This window comes from Protomyces lactucae-debilis (assembly GCF_002105105.1).
Source record: "Protomyces lactucae-debilis strain 12-1054 chromosome Unknown BCR37scaffold_6, whole genome shotgun sequence".
Classification (NCBI taxonomy): Eukaryota; Fungi; Ascomycota; class Taphrinomycetes; order Taphrinales; family Protomycetaceae; genus Protomyces; species Protomyces lactucae-debilis.
This window is the reverse complement of record NW_024467998.1, coordinates 510,250-526,297: the sequence shown is the minus strand read 5'-3', so window position 1 is coordinate 526,297 and position 16,048 is coordinate 510,250. Positions and strand designations below refer to the sequence as shown.

General features: G+C 52.2%; 10 protein-coding genes across 10 annotated transcripts; 5 read left to right on the top strand and 5 right to left on the bottom strand.

The window, feature by feature from the left end:
- Window positions 1-951: 951 nt before the first annotated feature.
- BCR37DRAFT_356442 (prefoldin subunit 3) lies at window positions 952-1,786 on the top strand. Its single transcript, XM_040868198.1, has 4 exons — window positions 952-1,057; window positions 1,098-1,413; window positions 1,456-1,615; window positions 1,656-1,786. The coding sequence occupies exons 1-4, from the start codon at window positions 1,023-1,025 to the stop codon at window positions 1,706-1,708; spliced, it is 564 nt and encodes a 187-aa protein (XP_040726501.1). The 5' UTR covers window positions 952-1,022; the 3' UTR covers window positions 1,709-1,786.
- BCR37DRAFT_378516 (alpha/beta-hydrolase) lies at window positions 1,411-3,200 on the bottom strand. The gene has a single exon (XM_040869062.1). It carries the CDS (start codon window positions 3,099-3,101, stop codon window positions 1,713-1,715), a length of 1,389 nt encoding a protein of 462 aa, XP_040726500.1. The 5' UTR covers window positions 3,102-3,200; the 3' UTR covers window positions 1,411-1,712.
- A 1,162-nt stretch (window positions 3,201-4,362) lies between these two features.
- Window positions 4,363-4,644, top strand: BCR37DRAFT_345426 (uncharacterized protein; the record flags this gene model as incomplete). Its single annotated transcript, XM_040867623.1, has 1 exon — window positions 4,363-4,644. A coding segment is annotated over one exon (282 nt), but the record flags the coding sequence as incomplete, so codon positions are not given.
- A 684-nt stretch (window positions 4,645-5,328) lies between these two features.
- BCR37DRAFT_269692 (Frag1/DRAM/Sfk1 family-domain-containing protein) lies at window positions 5,329-8,686 on the bottom strand. Its single transcript, XM_040866768.1, has 7 exons — window positions 8,564-8,686; window positions 8,428-8,516; window positions 7,939-8,386; window positions 7,778-7,901; window positions 7,660-7,695; window positions 7,537-7,621; window positions 5,329-7,498 (listed from the first exon to the last, which is right to left on the bottom strand). Exons 1-7 carry the CDS (start codon window positions 8,592-8,594, stop codon window positions 5,459-5,461), a joined length of 2,853 nt encoding a protein of 950 aa, XP_040726498.1. The 5' UTR covers window positions 8,595-8,686; the 3' UTR covers window positions 5,329-5,458.
- Window positions 8,687-8,757: 71 nt separating this feature from the next.
- Window positions 8,758-10,397, top strand: BCR37DRAFT_378510 (U3 small nucleolar RNA-associated protein 6-domain-containing protein). Its single transcript, XM_040869061.1, has one exon. The coding sequence runs from the start codon at window positions 8,780-8,782 to the stop codon at window positions 10,130-10,132; it is 1,353 nt and encodes a 450-aa protein (XP_040726497.1). The 5' UTR covers window positions 8,758-8,779; the 3' UTR covers window positions 10,133-10,397.
- BCR37DRAFT_336313 (uncharacterized protein) lies at window positions 10,291-10,557 on the bottom strand (the record flags this gene model as incomplete). The annotated part of the gene is made up of 1 exon (XM_040867221.1): window positions 10,291-10,557. A coding segment is annotated over one exon (267 nt), but the record flags the coding sequence as incomplete, so codon positions are not given.
- Window positions 10,526-12,814, top strand: BCR37DRAFT_269912 (uncharacterized protein). The gene has a single exon (XM_040866770.1). It carries the CDS (start codon window positions 10,918-10,920, stop codon window positions 12,766-12,768), a length of 1,851 nt encoding a protein of 616 aa, XP_040726495.1. The 5' UTR covers window positions 10,526-10,917; the 3' UTR covers window positions 12,769-12,814.
- A 115-nt stretch (window positions 12,815-12,929) lies between these two features.
- On the bottom strand, window positions 12,930-13,868 carry BCR37DRAFT_342127 (DNA/pantothenate metabolism flavo protein; the record flags this gene model as incomplete). The annotated part of the gene is made up of 1 exon (XM_040867418.1): window positions 12,930-13,868. A coding segment is annotated over one exon (939 nt), but the record flags the coding sequence as incomplete, so codon positions are not given.
- Window positions 13,869-14,149: 281 nt separating this feature from the next.
- On the top strand, window positions 14,150-14,377 carry BCR37DRAFT_333330 (uncharacterized protein; the record flags this gene model as incomplete). Its single annotated transcript, XM_040867095.1, has 1 exon — window positions 14,150-14,377. A coding segment is annotated over one exon (228 nt), but the record flags the coding sequence as incomplete, so codon positions are not given.
- A 130-nt stretch (window positions 14,378-14,507) lies between these two features.
- Window positions 14,508-15,134, bottom strand: BCR37DRAFT_392046 (uncharacterized protein; the record flags this gene model as incomplete). The annotated part of the gene is made up of 1 exon (XM_040871098.1): window positions 14,508-15,134. The coding sequence occupies one exon, from the start codon at window positions 15,132-15,134 to the stop codon at window positions 14,508-14,510; it is 627 nt and encodes a 208-aa protein (XP_040726492.1).
- Window positions 15,135-16,048: the final 914 nt, after the last annotated feature.

The following is a 16,048-nucleotide window of genomic DNA, read 5'->3' as shown; positions in this document are numbered from 1 at the left end:
TCTTGTTGCAATTTTCGCGGCGCGTCTTGGGCCTTCCAGCCATCTCGCTGTGCTTTTTGTGTCACCCCCAAGCGGTGGCTGCCAATTTTGGGTTTCCTGGGACTTGGGCAGCCCTGTCATCCCAAATGCGAGAGGCTGCTTCGGGCAGAAACTGTGGATTCTGGTAGCAGAAGCAGTCTCAGATCCTTGACCCATGTCTCGCACCTCAATGTCGGGCACTGGGCACAGTCCGCGCTCTACGTGAACAGACTCAGCAGAGGACTGCGAGAGTCACGGTTCATAAAGGAAATCTCATCAAGCGCTGCGAGCCTGTAATTCTCTCCGTGCCAGCTCAGCTTGGCACCAGTCGCCAGTCCAGTGAATTAATCTTCAGCGTTTTGTGATCTGATTGCGCTGTCAAAGAAGCCCGCTGTGATTCAGTCGTGATATCCGAGACCCGACCGCGGTCTGCCTCCCAGGACCGGCAATAATGCATTTGCGCTATACGGCTAAAGCGCTTCATTGTAGCTTGCAAGCTAGCATGTTGCGCTTATGTAGACTTGATGAGCTTGAGCTACACAGAAGCTCACGCATGTCACGTTCATATCCAGGAACAGAGATGGTAGTCTGCGCCTGGAAAATGATATCTGCGTTCCAGAAGGCTACACACGCAGTCATTTGGCAGCACACATAAGACTCAATGAATGCATCGAGGGGCGTGTCGATTAAAGGAAGGCTCAGCTTTTTCCAGTTGCCTCTACTGATCACATCTTTGTTGGCGCCGTCGCAGTAGCAGCCCACGCACCTTGAGTCTTTCAAAGCCTCGTAACTCGAATTGAGTTGACAGCTTGTGATGCTGAGTAAGAGCCAGAAAGGCCAGGGCATACAGATAGATCATGAGCACAAGCCTAGGCTATAGGAGTTTTTGAGTGCATGTCATCTGATCCTGCAGAACTTCCGTGAGAAGTCGCGCAGACTCGCGCTTTAGTGTCGACACGCAACCGGGTAGTTTGATAACGTTCAGTCAACTGGCCTCTCTCGTCATGTCGGCCGAAGACTTGCTCATTCCGGGCCCTGAGTATGCTTGCATCTCACTAAGATCTACGCTAATCCACCAGTCACGGAGGTATTCCACGGGCGCCCTTTGTTGCAAATGTTGCAGACTTTGTTACCTCGACTGAAGACGTCGATCGCGTCATCCAGCAGTTCCAAGAAGCGATTGCCAAGTACAAATTTATGCAAGAGAGTCTGCAAAAGACGGCGGCCAATTTGATGGAGAAGATTCCTGATATTCGCAAAACGCTGCAAACGGTCGAGTTTCTTGGTGCACGCAAAGCAGACGACCCAGATTTGGTTGTTGACTTTGAGCTCAACGATACTTTGTATGCTAAAGCGGAAGTGTCACATACAGAGACTGTCAACATTTGGCTAGGAGTTTGTCAATTGAATGTCTATCGCAAATGCTAACAAAATCAGGCTAATGTCATGGTCGAGTACCCGATACCAGAGGCACAAGAGATGCTCTCGGAAAGGCTTAATACTGCCGAGGCTTCTCTCAAGACGACAGAAGAGAACCTTGAGTTCATTCGAGAACAGATTACCACCATGGAGGTGAATACAGCCAGAATATATAATTGTGAGTTGGCCTGCTTCTCAAATGCAACTAACAGAAACAGGGAGCGTAGAACAACGGCGTATGGAGCGCGAAGGTCAGACTGCAGAGCAGTAAAGCCTTAAAATTCCTGCAAAAGTCCAAAAAGGTAGCCAAGCAGTTCATGTGGCTCGTGTCTCAGCGCATTATGCAGCCATCTATTCGTGATGAGCTCTTTGCAGTTGCCAATGTGTTTTGCGGTTGCAAGCCCCGCATCCAAGTGCACAAACATGTCGTCGATATAAATGGCAGTCACGATGGGAACACGGTTCTTTTGCAGCTGCTCGAGGTTGTACAGTGGAGTCCAGTCCTGCCTCTTGGCAAGTTCAAATGCAACGTCCTTGAATGGCCGCAATCCAGCGTAGTCGTCAAACATTGTAGGCAAGATGATTTCACCAATGAAATAGTGATCAAGTCTGCTGAGCTGTGCCTGGAATACTTTCGCTGCTGCCCAGTCAGTGGCTCCTGGTTCTTGACAGTAGATGCTTTCGTGCAACACGCTGTAAATCGGCACAGAGTCGTATGATGCAGCCGCTTCAATCATTTCGAGTGTTCTGTACCCGAGCATACCAGATTGGACGATGTCGGTGTGTGCGCGAAACACAAGGTTGTGCAGCCGGTTGTAGCCTCCGTGCATGCCCAGGTCAAGGCCGAGTTGTCGGAAGCGATTACAAGTCAACGTTCCTCCATTAGGTGTCTTTGGAGCATGACGGACTAGAAATTGGTGAATATGCCGGACACGCACAACATCCTGAGGGAACTTTGCATAGTACTCTTCATTGGCTTGCTTGATTTTATTGATGATGCGCTCGTATACAGGCATTGGCGCGACGTCGAGTACAGGTGCCATACCGCCAGTATTGATGACAGCTTGAAGCGCCTCGGGAAAGAATGATAGGTAGGTGAGCTCGCAAAAGCCGCCAAAACTCTGACCTAGCAGGGTCCAGCGCTTCTCTTGACGATCACTCGTCAGGTGCTTTCGAATGAGCTCGCAATCTTTGACAATTGAGTCTGCTCTAAAGTGCTTGCAAAATTCGACCTGGTGCGCCAGCGAGCCCTGCTTGGCAAGGAGCTCAGCTGTCAAGCACGTTGACAATCCTGTGCCCCGCTGATCAAGATAAAGCACTGTATAGCCGCGGTCAATGAGCACTTTGAGAACGCCTGCGTAGGCTGGCGTGGAAGAAGAGCATTCAAAGCCTGGTCCACCCTGCAGAAAGAGTATATATGGAGACTCTTGTTTGGGTTGCGTAGTTGTAGCGGAGGTGTGTGATCGAGCAAGACTGCGACATATGCGCACAAAGACGTCCAAATGTGGACCATTTGGGTTGTCATGAGAGACTGGGCACTTGAAGAAACGTTCTTCTACTTGAAGTGCTGGCGGTATTGAATAAGTTTCATATGGAGCCTCAGGTTGTAGGTGCTGCGACGGGCTTATCGCCCTCGCAGGTACATGTAAGTCGAGCTGTGTCATGCTTTAGCAAGCTTCAGGCTCTGTCAAGAATAGCAAGTGTTACAAGACTCACAACTGCCGTACAGCCTACGGGCTACGGTACAGGTCAGCCGGACGTCAAGCGAAGGTTTTCAGATAGAGATCGCAACCCTGTCGAACGCGGTCGCCCTGATCTTGGAAATAATCAGATGGCGCCTAAACGATGGGTTCAATTTAGCGATTGGATCATGGTCTACCTACTGCCTGGTACCTGCTCTATGAATATGATCCTCTATCAGTCTATCATAGATTCATAGCTTCATCGGCCCTTCACCACGAATCACCAGTCGACTGTGACGTATATAATTGTCCATGTGAGTCTGTGACTGTGACTGGCTGCCCATCTCATCCCCTCAAGCCACCATCTGGGCCGTCGCCGCTTTTGGACGCAGCTCGACCGGGAACGCGAAACAACAAACTCCATCAGGTCGCACAAAGCAGCCTGGCTCCTGCTGCAAGTGGCTCATCCTTGCTCAGATACAGTAGGCAGCTTACATAGTACCTGCTGCGATATCGCTCTGTGAGTCACGAAAGCGTCTCTGACTCTCTGCACCTACTTGCGTGCGCGTCATTTGGACATTTCTGCCGCTGTGTGTGGAATCGGTGGAATGCTATATAGTCAGCTGCTGGGGAATGTGAAGCTGCTCCAGTCAATCACATCAGCTGCCCACTGCTCATTGCTCACTTACCGCTGGCTGCTGCTCTCTGCAAATCAAAGGCCCGTCCTGCTCAGCGCCCTTGTTGACCTTCGCCTCACAAAGTCCCGACCGTTAAGCGCCTGGCCGTTGGACTGCAACAGTCATCGAGCGACTGAAGTCAGTTCAAGTCGCTGAACCTTGAGCCCAGAGAAAAAGCAGCGCATCCCCACCAGGAAGCATCTCTGCAACCTTCTTGCACACACTGCACAAGCTCCTCTGGTAGGACTTTGCTTTGCGTCAAGGACTCTCCTTCTTCTCATCCTCCTCTTCACTCCAAAGCCATGCTCATGAATTCGTACGAGGCCGGTCCTATGTACAATTCCTTCTACGATCCACAGTACATGCACCCACAGCAGCAGCATCACCATCATCAGCAGCAGCCGCACCAACCCCTCCCATCGCCGCCGCATTCACCCAAGTACGCATGGCGAGTCACGACTGTCGACGAGGATGCACACAGGCATCAGCTCAAGGGACCAGATCTTCGGTCCTCACCGCCCAAAGGCAGGCGCTCTCAAGTACCAGCTGAAACCATGTCTTCCTTCATGTCGGGACCCGATCCTGCAGATGGCAAGTACATCTGTCTCTATGGCGGATGTATGCGCCGCTTCGGTCGCAAGTACAACATCCAGTCTCACATCCAAACACACCTCGCCGATCGACCGTTCCGTTGCACCGTGTGCGCTGCTGGCTTCGTGCGCAGGCATGATCTCCTACGACATGCACGCATTCATGGACCCTCCAAGGACTTCGTCTGTGGTTGCAGCAAAGGCTTCTCCCGCATGGACGCCTTGAACCGTCATCGTCAACGACAGATCTGCAAAGGTGCCATGTCCAAGGAAGAGATGGCGCAGGCGCGTCTCGAATCAGCACCCCCGCAAAGCACCAAGACTGCCGTCCGCAAGAAGAAGAAGAGCGGCTCCAAGTCTGGCACATCCAGCGAGAGTGGTTCCGAGGAGATCGAGTGCTCTTCAGGCAGTTCATCGCGTGGTAGCGTCTCACCACAAGTTCACACTTACTCGTACGCTGATGCAGAGCACGGCGAGACGTCCTCTTCTTCTGATGCCACGCTTGCGTTTCAACAAACACCTCCCATGTCGGTGCCTGATCGCCGAGAACAGCATCATACGTCCCTCGGGCCGTCTCCTACTGCGCGCTACCTGCATGAACCTCTCACACCCGCGCGCGAGTCGCACTTGATGCACCCTTACCTCGTTGCCCGTTCCTCCTCCCATCAAGGCTTCGCTGCAAACCCTTACGGCTCACCTGATCAATGGGTCAATCCTCAACTCATCTCCCCTATGGCCAGTCATGCTCAGCGTGCCTCTTCGCATCATGGCGGCTATACCTCTGAAGATGGTGGTAGTCCCTACTACTACTAATCTGTCTTCACCTCACCGACCACGACTCCACCTCAATAACGACCCAACCCATTTTAGCGCAGCTCACACAAAAAGTCAGTCAAAATGACCCAAGACCACACCCTCACACAATTCAACACCACTCACACGACAACCACTTTTAGGACACAGTACAGAGTATTCACTATGCACGTTTGCACGCTGTTTTGGATAAGGTCCATAGTACAGCTACTAACTTAGTATTAATCCACAGATCACAGATTCCTGATTTCTTCCTAATCTAGTCATAGTACCAAGGCTCCTTGACCACTTCATTGTTATCGTAGCGATGACCACGCACACCTTCACCCCTGAACAAAGCCGGGTAGCGGTAACCCTGCGGCACCTCATGCTCGCTTACACGTCGATAGCTCGGTTCAACAGGTCCAACCTCACCCGGCATGGGAATCACAAATTTACCGGTTTGGATTTCCGTGTCTGTGATGGTGGATCGATGCACACGCGCATAACCAACACGCTTGAGTCCACGGAACAAGATGTACTCGCACCATCGATCCCAGTCTGTGGGTTCAATATCGTGCATGCCAGAGAACTCTGTCAAATGCCGTTGTGGATATTGACCAGGCACAGACACAACATATCCCAAAAAGATGAATGGTCGTGGTGAGTCTTGCATGATCTTGCCGAGGGTGGTGGATTGCAGACGTCGATCCTCGGGATCTTCTTCTTGACCATTGTGTGAGACAATAACGTCCACCAGTGTGCCATACACATCTAGTGTAGCATGAATCGCTGGTGCCAATTCACCAACAGGCGAGGGAAGCAAGTGATGCGTTGAGTTGATGATTGGGAATTTCGACAACAGGGCAGCTCCCCAGGTATGCTTATTCGGTCCAGGTCCAAAGTCAGCATACATCCCAATCTCCTCTGCAATTTGCTGTGTCATGTCACGATTACCCATGATGATGCGCTGTGTATCGGATTCAAGAAGACCAATGACATCGAGTTCCAACTCCTGAATTACCTGTCGCATACGGCCTTCGCTTGCCCACATGTCATTGTCGAGACCGAAATGCACGGTCCAGATACCAGCAGTCAGGATGCGGTCTTCTGGATGGTACGGCTTGTAATCGAATGATGGGAAGCGTAAAAACGCAACGACGCACGCGCAGCCAGCTGTGAGCGCCATGGCAGCACGCAAGAGCGACTTGAGCTTACGCGGGGCTGCCGGTCGCAAGGATCCTGAGACCTTCTCCTCTGTAGGTTGAATGCTAGTATTGGCAACACCAGCAGCCAAACATGCAAGTGTCACAATCAACACCAAGTCTGTTCGTTCGCGCAAGAGCGGACCTCCCGGCACAAAGGCATAAGCCACAATCCAGACATGCATCAGGCACATCAAGTTGTACACCGTGTATGCCGTTCCGAATGTTCTGCCAGGTGATGATTGAGCGGCACCGGCAATCAGATGCGGTGTGAGACCGCACAAGGTAAAAGCGAACAGCAAACCTCCAATATATCCAAGCCAAGCATTGAATCTGTAGAGCAGAAAGTTGCCAACACACGCCACTGCAAAGGAAACCCAACTTTGTGCTAGGCGAGGGGCCACGATACCAAAATACAAACCAGCCAGCATGGTGCACAAGGTCAAGGCACCGTGAGGTACGACAATCGGTCCGCGAATGGGAAAGCCTTCCCAATTCCAGAGAATCAGAGTGCTTGAATCAGATAAGAGCGAGTGAAGAGCAAAGAAGGCGCCACCGAGACCCAAAGCAGCCAAGAGCCAGTTGGACTGACGGCGTGACTTATATTCTGGCTTGCCCTCAGGAATAGTGCCCATAGGCCTCGCTAGCGCAATCGCAGCAAGGATACCCACGACAAGTCCGATTTTGTTGTTGCCTCCATTCTCAGCATGCATAATGGGCCAAATGGGGTTGTTGGCATAGTGTGAGAACTTGGCAAGAGACGACAAGGTGATGCCCATGACCAAAGCAACTGCGTCACGCTGCAGTGCCTGAGGCCGGTCTCGGTTGAAGTGGAAAGCTGCAGACCAGTTGAGTGCCTGAATAGCATTGGCGGAAGCAACGGCGATCAACCTGTACAGGGGATCTGTAATCCAAAAGGCAGCAATACCGACCATTGAGACGAGATGAAGTAATTTATTGGAGCGAACAATCAATTTGCGTAAGGGCGAAATACCGAGGACGAACGGGATACTAGTAGAAAGCAAAGTTGCCTCCCAGCCAGTAATGCCCATGTTCCAAAGAGGGAAATGCCAGATAATCAGGCCCAGGGATGTCCAGATGGACCAGAGAGTGAACTGTGGTCAGCATAAGCCTAACTTTATGGTGAACTCACGCCTAAGTACATCCTCGCTGCAAAGTCAATGACATCTCCGGTAGTGAGTGATTGCAATTCGAGGAGCGCCATATCTTTTGTTTTTCTGCTTGTTAGCATAAATCAGAAGGACTATCACCTTACCGGTCCTTTTCGGCCAGAGCAACTGCTTTTGCGGATCTATGGCATGAGAATTGATGTAATGCAAAGAATTCGACTTGCCAGATCCAATCAGGTTGGCAAGAAGTAGCGTTGTTTATACCCTTTGTCTCCCTGCAAATCGACCACTTGGAGCTGGAAGGTGGCGAAGTCCAGTGTGGCCACAGCATCAAAGGCAACATCGTACAAGACAAGTGACCACTCGAGAAACGCGTAAATGGTGTAGGCTACTGTTAGAGCGATTCAGATGCTGAAGTGCCATACCTCCTGGAATTCTGTGAACCTTGTGTTGAATGAAAAAGTAAATAAGGGGCACCATAGTGCCAAAGAAGAGAGTGGCAGCTAGCTTGCGATATTTGCGCGCTTGTTCATTGGGCGGCGCCGTCAAGAGACAGCCAACAGTCCAGGGAATGGTTGCAACCAAGTAGCTGATCATGAAAATATCATGCCAGTCATGATCATCTGTTGAGGTGATGTAGACCCATCCTCCACACAAAATTGTACGGAAAAGACCGACAGCTGCTGTGACCTTGGGCAAGTAGCCAGGACGATTTGTCAAGAGGAACCACAAGCCAACAAGAGCGAAGCGAGGGCCCGAAGTGACGGCAATCATGAGCTGGAACACTGATCGTTCAGGGTACCAATCGCCAATCGTGGCAGACACCGATGGGAACCACTCTTCGGGGTAGCCATAGTGTTCATTCTGCACAATCTGGCGGTCAGCATGATTAGAAATAAGCCTCTGTGGCTTACCTTCTTGTAGTGAAGCGCCATGCCGACGAGCAACGCGCCAAAGAAGGCTGCATACGCGAAAGAGGCATGCGCAATGCCTACCCAGCGTCCTGCAACGGTTAGATCCGGTGAAAGCCTTGTACATTGGAGTGATTACCATTGACACTGACTATGAGACGCGCAGACATGGCTGACTTCTAACAAACTCGCGTTACTTGGCCAAGTAGAGTCTCTGACTGTATGGTCGGTCGCGTCGTCTCCTCTTCGGTCCTCACGTGTGGTCAGAGCCAAGCGCAGGAGGAGCTCACATCGACACCAGAAAAAAGTTGGACGCAGCCCAACAGGAGAGACATAGTAGTTAGAAGACTCCAGGATGGCAGACAGGGCTCAGTACTTTCTCGAGCAGTCGCTGCCAGAGCTCATTGACCTGCAGCAGAAGAAGATATTCACGCCGCTCGAAATCAAGGCCATCACACGCAAACGCACAGGCTTCGAGCATGCCTTGACACGCAAAATTGTGCGCAAGGCAGACTTCCTGCGCTATGCAGAGTACGAGATGAACCTGGAGCAGCTCCGGAGACAGCGAGTCAAACGCTTGGGTATCACAGGCAAGAAGACTGTCTCTGACTTTGCAGGCCCACGCCGCGTCTTTTTCGTTTTTGAGCGTGCAGCGCGCAAATTTCATGGCGATGTGGATCTCTGGCTGCAGTACATCAACTATGCGAAGCAAGAGAAGAGTGCCAAGGTGCTTGCCAAGCTATTCGCAACAGTCTTGCAGTTTCACCCAACAAATGATAAGCTGTGGCGCATGGCAGCAGACCATGAGCTGCATTACAATGGTAACATGACTGCGGCGCGCACCATGATGCAACGCGGACTGCGTCTATGCAAGGACTCGCCAGACCTGTGGATTGCCTACTTCAGACTTGAGTTGCTATATCTTGAAAAGATTCATGCCAGGAGAAAGATCCTAGGCATAGATGGACGAGCTGATCAAGAAGAACCAGCCGCGGAGATAGAGGAAGCCGAGGAGACTGACGGCACCATTAAGCTTGCACAAACGACGCAGGAAGAGCTCAACGGGGCTAGTCAAGCGCTTCTCAAGGACATTGAGCTGTCCTCCTTGACCACAGCAGAGAGTAATCCCGCATTGCAAGGCGCCATCCCAAAAGCTATTTTGCGCTCTGCTGTACAAGCCATGCCACGCAACGCTGAGTTGATTCTGTCCTTCTACGACGCTATAGCTGAATTCAGGACACTTCCATTTCAGCAATCACTTCAGGAGCACATTCTGGAATTGCTTTCTGCAGAGCCGGTAAAGAGCCACCCGAAGGCAGTGTTCCTGCGCATCACGCTACCTCTCAGGCGCATCCGTCACGATGTCGCATCGCCAGCGTTCCCAGCCGCTCTGAAAGAAAGCCTAGCAGCGTTCAATGCGCTGTCCGATGAAACGCCACCTAAGGACAAGCTTGTTTTCATGTGGCTGGCACAGTTGGTCGCCTACAGGGCAATTCCCGATATCGAGTCGAATCTGGCTCGTGCTATTGATGCTGCGCTCGTGCAGCGCTTCAAGCAATCAGAAGCAGAGGCAGTCTTGAGTCCATCTGGCTACACGCTTTGGGCAACATTCGAGCAAGGCCGCGGCAGACAAAGTGTCGCTGACGACATCACACGGCGTGCCCATGCAAAGTTTCCACAATTTGAGCATTTCCCAGCGCATGCGTAGCCAGTCCCTTTTTACTCATCGCCACCACGCGACCGTCGTGCACTCTTCTTGCTTGCATGTTGCTTTTTTTGCTTGAGTCGTACTTCATTATCACGGCGAATGAGCTTACCGACTCGCTGCTTGGTGGCTTTGCTTGTCTCGCCAACAAGACCAGCGTTGGCAGCATCAACCAAGACGGAAGCTAGCTTTTGGAAGACGTCTTGGCGATTCTGTTCTTGTGTTCGATTGCGTTGTGAAGAGATGAGCAAATCACCCTCTTTCGTTAGATACTGCGAATGAGCTTCATGAAGTCTCTGTAGGATGATTGATGGTATCCAACCTTGCTGGTGGCGTGGCACTCTCAGGGTTGCCTTTGTGTTAAGCTTATTGACATTCTGCCCGCCTGGGCCGGATGATCTGGCGAAGGTCACTTGGCAAGATTCTACAGTCAGTTACCATTAAGCAGATCAAGCAGCATACCTTTTGGTATAGCATCGGTATCAAAGTGCCTGAGGAAGGCCCTGGCCTGAGCATCTGCTTCAGATGGCTGAGAATGGTCACTGTATTGTCGAAAGCGAGCGAGAGATGGGGCCCGTAGCTTGGTAAATAGAGGCACAGTAGCAGAGACTATACAGCTTATTCTTCTCAGCATCTGCAGATCACGGTCCTATCCTATGCCCACATGTAGAGTAGAGTGCAGCTTCGTGAGGTTGGATTTCTGACAAATTTGAGCAGGACGGCATCACAGTCCACAAACACCACCACCCACTTGCTTGATGCACCGTTGATTCATCCAGTCCCTCGCCATGGACTCAGACAGTCTCATCACATCGCCTGTGCCTGTTCATGCGACATCTGGTAGCATACTAAGTGCTTCCATCCCGCTCCTCGACGAGCAAGCCCAGGAAAATGCTAAAGCCGACAGCCCCCAGGAAGACGTGGAGGCTAGTCATGCCAGCCCTGCCGATGATGACGACGCATCTACGACGCCTGATCCTCAGGTACTTTCTGCTGAATACAAGGACCACGCGTCACCGCCCATGAGTCCCGTTGTCGCTCCTGCTGCCAATGACCCGTCTGATGGTGAACTCGAAGAAAACGAAGCGACCGTGCCCCTAGACAAGACCGCCCAGGGAGCAGATCAGTCTCCTGCAGAAGAGGGTGAGTATAATCCAGAGGAACCTTCCTATGCCTCTGCGCCGCCTAGTGTCGACTTGCAAGCCTTGCTAAGGAGTTTCAACGCTCAAGCGCCGCAACCTCAAGCGGTAGAAACGGCGCCGACGTCTGCTGCACAGGCTGTTGAGCCGCCGTGGCATCGAGAGGTGACCCAGTCTGTCTCTGCGCCAGTGCCTGTTGCGGTACCAACCACACGCAACACCGCTTCAGACAATGCCTTATACGAGAAATTTCTCGTCGACGAACGTGCCGTCCTTGCTACTACCGCGCCGCACGAATTTGAGCCTGGTGCTCGCATGTTTCTCGGCAACTTGAGCAGCGAGACAACAACAAAACGTGAAGTCTTTTTCCTCTTCCACAACTATGGACCTTTGGGTCAGATTGCGCTCAAGCCGAACTTTGGCTTTGTTCAATTTATGCATGCGGCCGATTGTCGTGCTGCTATCGCTGGTGAGCAAGGCAGGCCCTTCAGGGACCGTAAACTTCAGCTCGAAGTCTCCAACCCACCGAGAACCAAAGGCGCTCGTGCCGCAGCAGCTAGTACGAGTTCCACGGGTGGTGCATACTCGCACAACCTTTATCCTCATTCGCGCCATGACTCGCGCTCACATTCGCCCAATGCGTATCGACATCTTTCGCCGCCGTCGTACGGAGGGCGTCAAGGTCAAGGATCGTCAAGACGTCGAGACCGTCGCCAGTCGCGCTCTCGTTCTCCCAGACGCGGCCGAGGCGACCATGAGCGTGCCACTTATCGTCGCTCGCCCTCGCCACCTCCCTTTCGTGCGCCCGTTGCTCCGCTTTCTACAAGTGGACTGCCAGCGCGCGTTGGTAAGGACATTCCAGAGGTCCAGCTGATTGTTACGGACCGCGCTGATCCAAATTATACCTACTGGGTTGAATCGACGATGAGAGCTGCTGGCCTGCGAACAGACATCTTCTTCATGTCCCCCAAATATGTCTTGGCTGACGTTGCCCGGCAACAAGTCATGGAGGGTGTCTTGGCGGTATGCTTCCTCAATACTGTCTTGCAAGCCTCGTCGCATGTTCAAGTGCAAGTGTTTGACCGTTCCATGGGTGCCAATAATGTTCGATTTGAGGAATATGCGAGCCTCGATGTGCCTGTTGCCATTCAGCTGCTTCTCCGCGAGCGTACGAAAGCAGCAGCCTATGTGCCGCCGACGCCTGTGCCTGCCTATGGACAACCCGTGCAACCTGGTCGATTGGCGCAAACAGGCATGCCTGCACAGCCTTTCGTGCCGCCATCTTATCAAGCACCGCTTCCGCCGCTGCCACAGATGCCAGCTGGCAGCCAACCTGCTGACCTCGCCGCCGTCATCTCACAAATGGATCCTGCCGCTTTACAGCAAATGATTGGTGCGTTGACTGCTCAGCAGCAACAACGTCAACAAGGCCCGCAGCCGCCATCTACATATCCGAATCCCTCGCAGCTTGAAGACATTATGCGTTCCTTGAGGCGCTGATGCACGTAGCAATTTTTCTTTCGGTGTGCACTCTTGTCAAATAGCATTCGTTAAGCGCCAACATCTTGCATCGCTTGTAGTTTTCAAATAGCCTAGTTTGGTAGTTTTGTCATGCGAACTGGACTGCGATTTCGTGGTGTCACTGCAGGACTGCGTAGTGTAATCCAGCGTGTATGTCTCATGACAATCTTGGCAACGAGTGCCTCTTCAATCTCAACATTGGCCGCACGTTGAGCTTCATTGAGCTCAAGCCAGTCTTCACTTGTCTCTCGACCTGGCTCAATTGCTTTATCTGCTTCGCCATCCGTCACAAGCACCACTTGCCAACTACGGCGATCGAGGATATTCGCAACCACACACTGATGACCATACGTTCGTAATGCTGCCTTAGCTTTTGGAATGAGCAGCGCTTCGTCTGTTTCCAGCTTGAAGCTACAAATGAATGCACGCGGTGCCCAAGCATGCTCTACAAGCGCTTGCAGTACCTTGGGCGCTTTTGCCAAGTGCAGCGTCATTTGTCCCGAGCCGCTGCTCTGAATCTTGTGGTGCGGGAGTTGAGCTTCTGGCACAACAAAATCGCTTACTGCTGCTGCAAGGTAGAACAGAACCTGTACTCCGTGTGGTTTCAATAAAAGTGCCATGGTACGGAGTAGATATAGGTACTCGCCGATGGTCGTAAAGTGCACGGTGTGAAGCAGATTTTTCTGCACCACACACTCTTCATAGTCCGCCATGACGCCTGCGAGCTGTTTGTGGAAATGTTCATCCGCAATCTCTACCCTACCAGACTCTCTATTCAAGCTGAGACGCGACAGCAGGGACTGCTTGGAGTGTGTGAATTTGCGGGAAAACGGTTGCAGCGAGAATTGACGATGCAGGAAGATGACTGCATAGCCATGCTTCATGAAATACTCGGCAGAGGTCGAGCCTCGTGTTCCAGCAGAAAAATTGTCAATGAAGCGGACATTGGAGCGTTCTAGCGGGACTGTCGTGCCTCCCGAGGTGATGAGGACGATGCGCCGAGGCTGGTCAGCTTGCCGATGGCTGTCTACAAACTGGCGACATGCAGCCTCGTCAAAGTGCGGTGCAGGATTTGGAGCTTCTGTCATGAGCAGCAGGAGAGCTAGTAGCGTGTGTTCTGTTGCTGGTGTATGAGTGACTGCGTCTTTGTCTGTCGTCTGATTCTCCAGCCGCACTGTGGCGCATGCTCACCCGCGAGATTACATGATCGAGAGCAACTACAACTGCGACTACCCCTACAGCTGCTACTGCTTAGATCATGCTCTCAAGAACAGGCCCTCTTATACTGCGCACCACTAGGCTCTCTGCTGCGCGCAGATGCCGCTTCAATAGCTCAAAGCCGGCCTTCAAGCCTCCTGCACCAGCGCCACCACAGCTCTCTCCTAAGGACCAAAAGGAATGGAACTCCTTGCAAAAGAAGGCAGAGGACAGCTCACAGCAAGTCTACTTCCATCCAGACGTACGGCGTAAACCTAAGCCTGAGTTTGAGGGCGAGCGAAATCCAACAACGGGTGAGACTGGTGGTCCCAAGAATGATCCATTGAGGCATGGCGACTACTCGTACGGCGGTCGCGTCACAGACTTTTAAGTCAGGTGAAGGTTGGATATGCATGTAGTGGATTAGTGCCAAGCTATGCAAGCTACGAGTTGTAAAGAAAGCAAGGTGTTGGACGTGAAACATCGTGAAGTATCATTGCAGGTGAACGTCTCTAGCCTACCTAGCCAAATCGACCGCGCTTGTGAAATTCATTGAGACTGTCAAAGGGTCCCAGCACGCGGCGCTTGACTGCTGACCCTGACCGGTCTCGATCGCGACGCTCTGATTCTTCCGATGATTGGCGCTCATGTCGGTCAGCTGTGTTGGTCCCGCGCGGGTACGTCCGGTGCGGCATGACAGGAGATGAAGTGCGTTGTCTGTGACGGGTGCTATGTGGATGCACGTTGAAGCGGGCCCCTGTTGCTGCGGCAGGAGGCAAGGTCGTTGCGCCAGTCAAGGTTGGGAGGACGGCTTCCGTCTCAAATAAGTGCGCCGCTTCCTGTTGCTGTTGCGCAACTGCTTCGTCTGCTGCCAACTCTGCTGATCTCCGTCGACGCTCTTCTAGCCAGTGTTTGAGCTTGTCTAGAGTCTCTTGTGCCGATTGATTATGCGGCGCTTCAGCTGGGTTGCAAAACAAGTTGTACATATCATCCACGGCATCTTTGTAGCCTTCTGTGCGTGCGCCTTGTGAGGCTTTGTATAGCGTTGTCAAAGAAAGGGCGGCCTCCTTGAACGCAATATTGATTGGATCTTCCGAGGGTGGTGGGCGCCGGGGAGGCAAGTTTGAGGAGAGCGACGAGAGATCCATCGCCTCTTTGCGCTAGGTCGTTGTGTTGTTGGCTAGTCCTTCAAATGAGTCCTTTGTTGGCGGCGCAAGTGTGCAATGGTGTGTGTACTGGATGCTTGCTTGCTCTGTGCCTTGGTCTCTGTTGCTCGTGTGGTTCCAGCTCCAATTTGTTTGGCAGCGTGAGAGGGAGAAATTCAAGGACTTCCAGAGATTACTCCCAACCACTATAGCTGATCGTGCTCGTCTCCTGACCACTGCTCTGACCTCGCCTTGGCTTCGCGCTGCAGCAGTTCTGACCTCCGTGGCTACGCTACCTCCTTCGTCCATACATTTTGTCTCTTTCACTTCCTGCGTTCCTCCAAAAACTAGCCTTTGTGCGCACCGTTATGCGGCGTATTCCTAAAGTGCTTTGAAGACTCTTGTGAACTTGCGCAGTAAAGTCAACTAGCGACTGAGAATCCTGGCGAAAGCTATGGCATCGAAGTTGTCGTTAAAGTTGCAGAGATTGGCTCTACAGCAAGTGAGAGGCTTATCTGCATCAGCATGACCATGAAGCAGCTGACTAGGCTAAGCATACCGAAGTTGACACTACCGCTGTACATCGAGTTGATGAGACTGAGTTCAATCGAGTTTCCGCCACGCCCTCATGCGCATCAGTCAACGTACAGAGTCGCGTCATCATCCGTGATGTTTGATATACAGCGCCGAACGGCCCATAAGAGCGACTGAGCGAAAGTCAGATGAAGGTGACTAACAAGCATGCAATCAGCCCCCTGAGCAGCGTTGGGAAGAACATTTGCGGCGCGAAGGAAAGATAAGCACAGACTTGTGGAGACGCATTTGTTCCAGGGCATGTTCCCAAGGGTCAAGCAATGCAAGTGCCGTGCAGTACATTGTACCAGAGAGTTCCGAGACTAGTATGAGCTCTAGGAGTC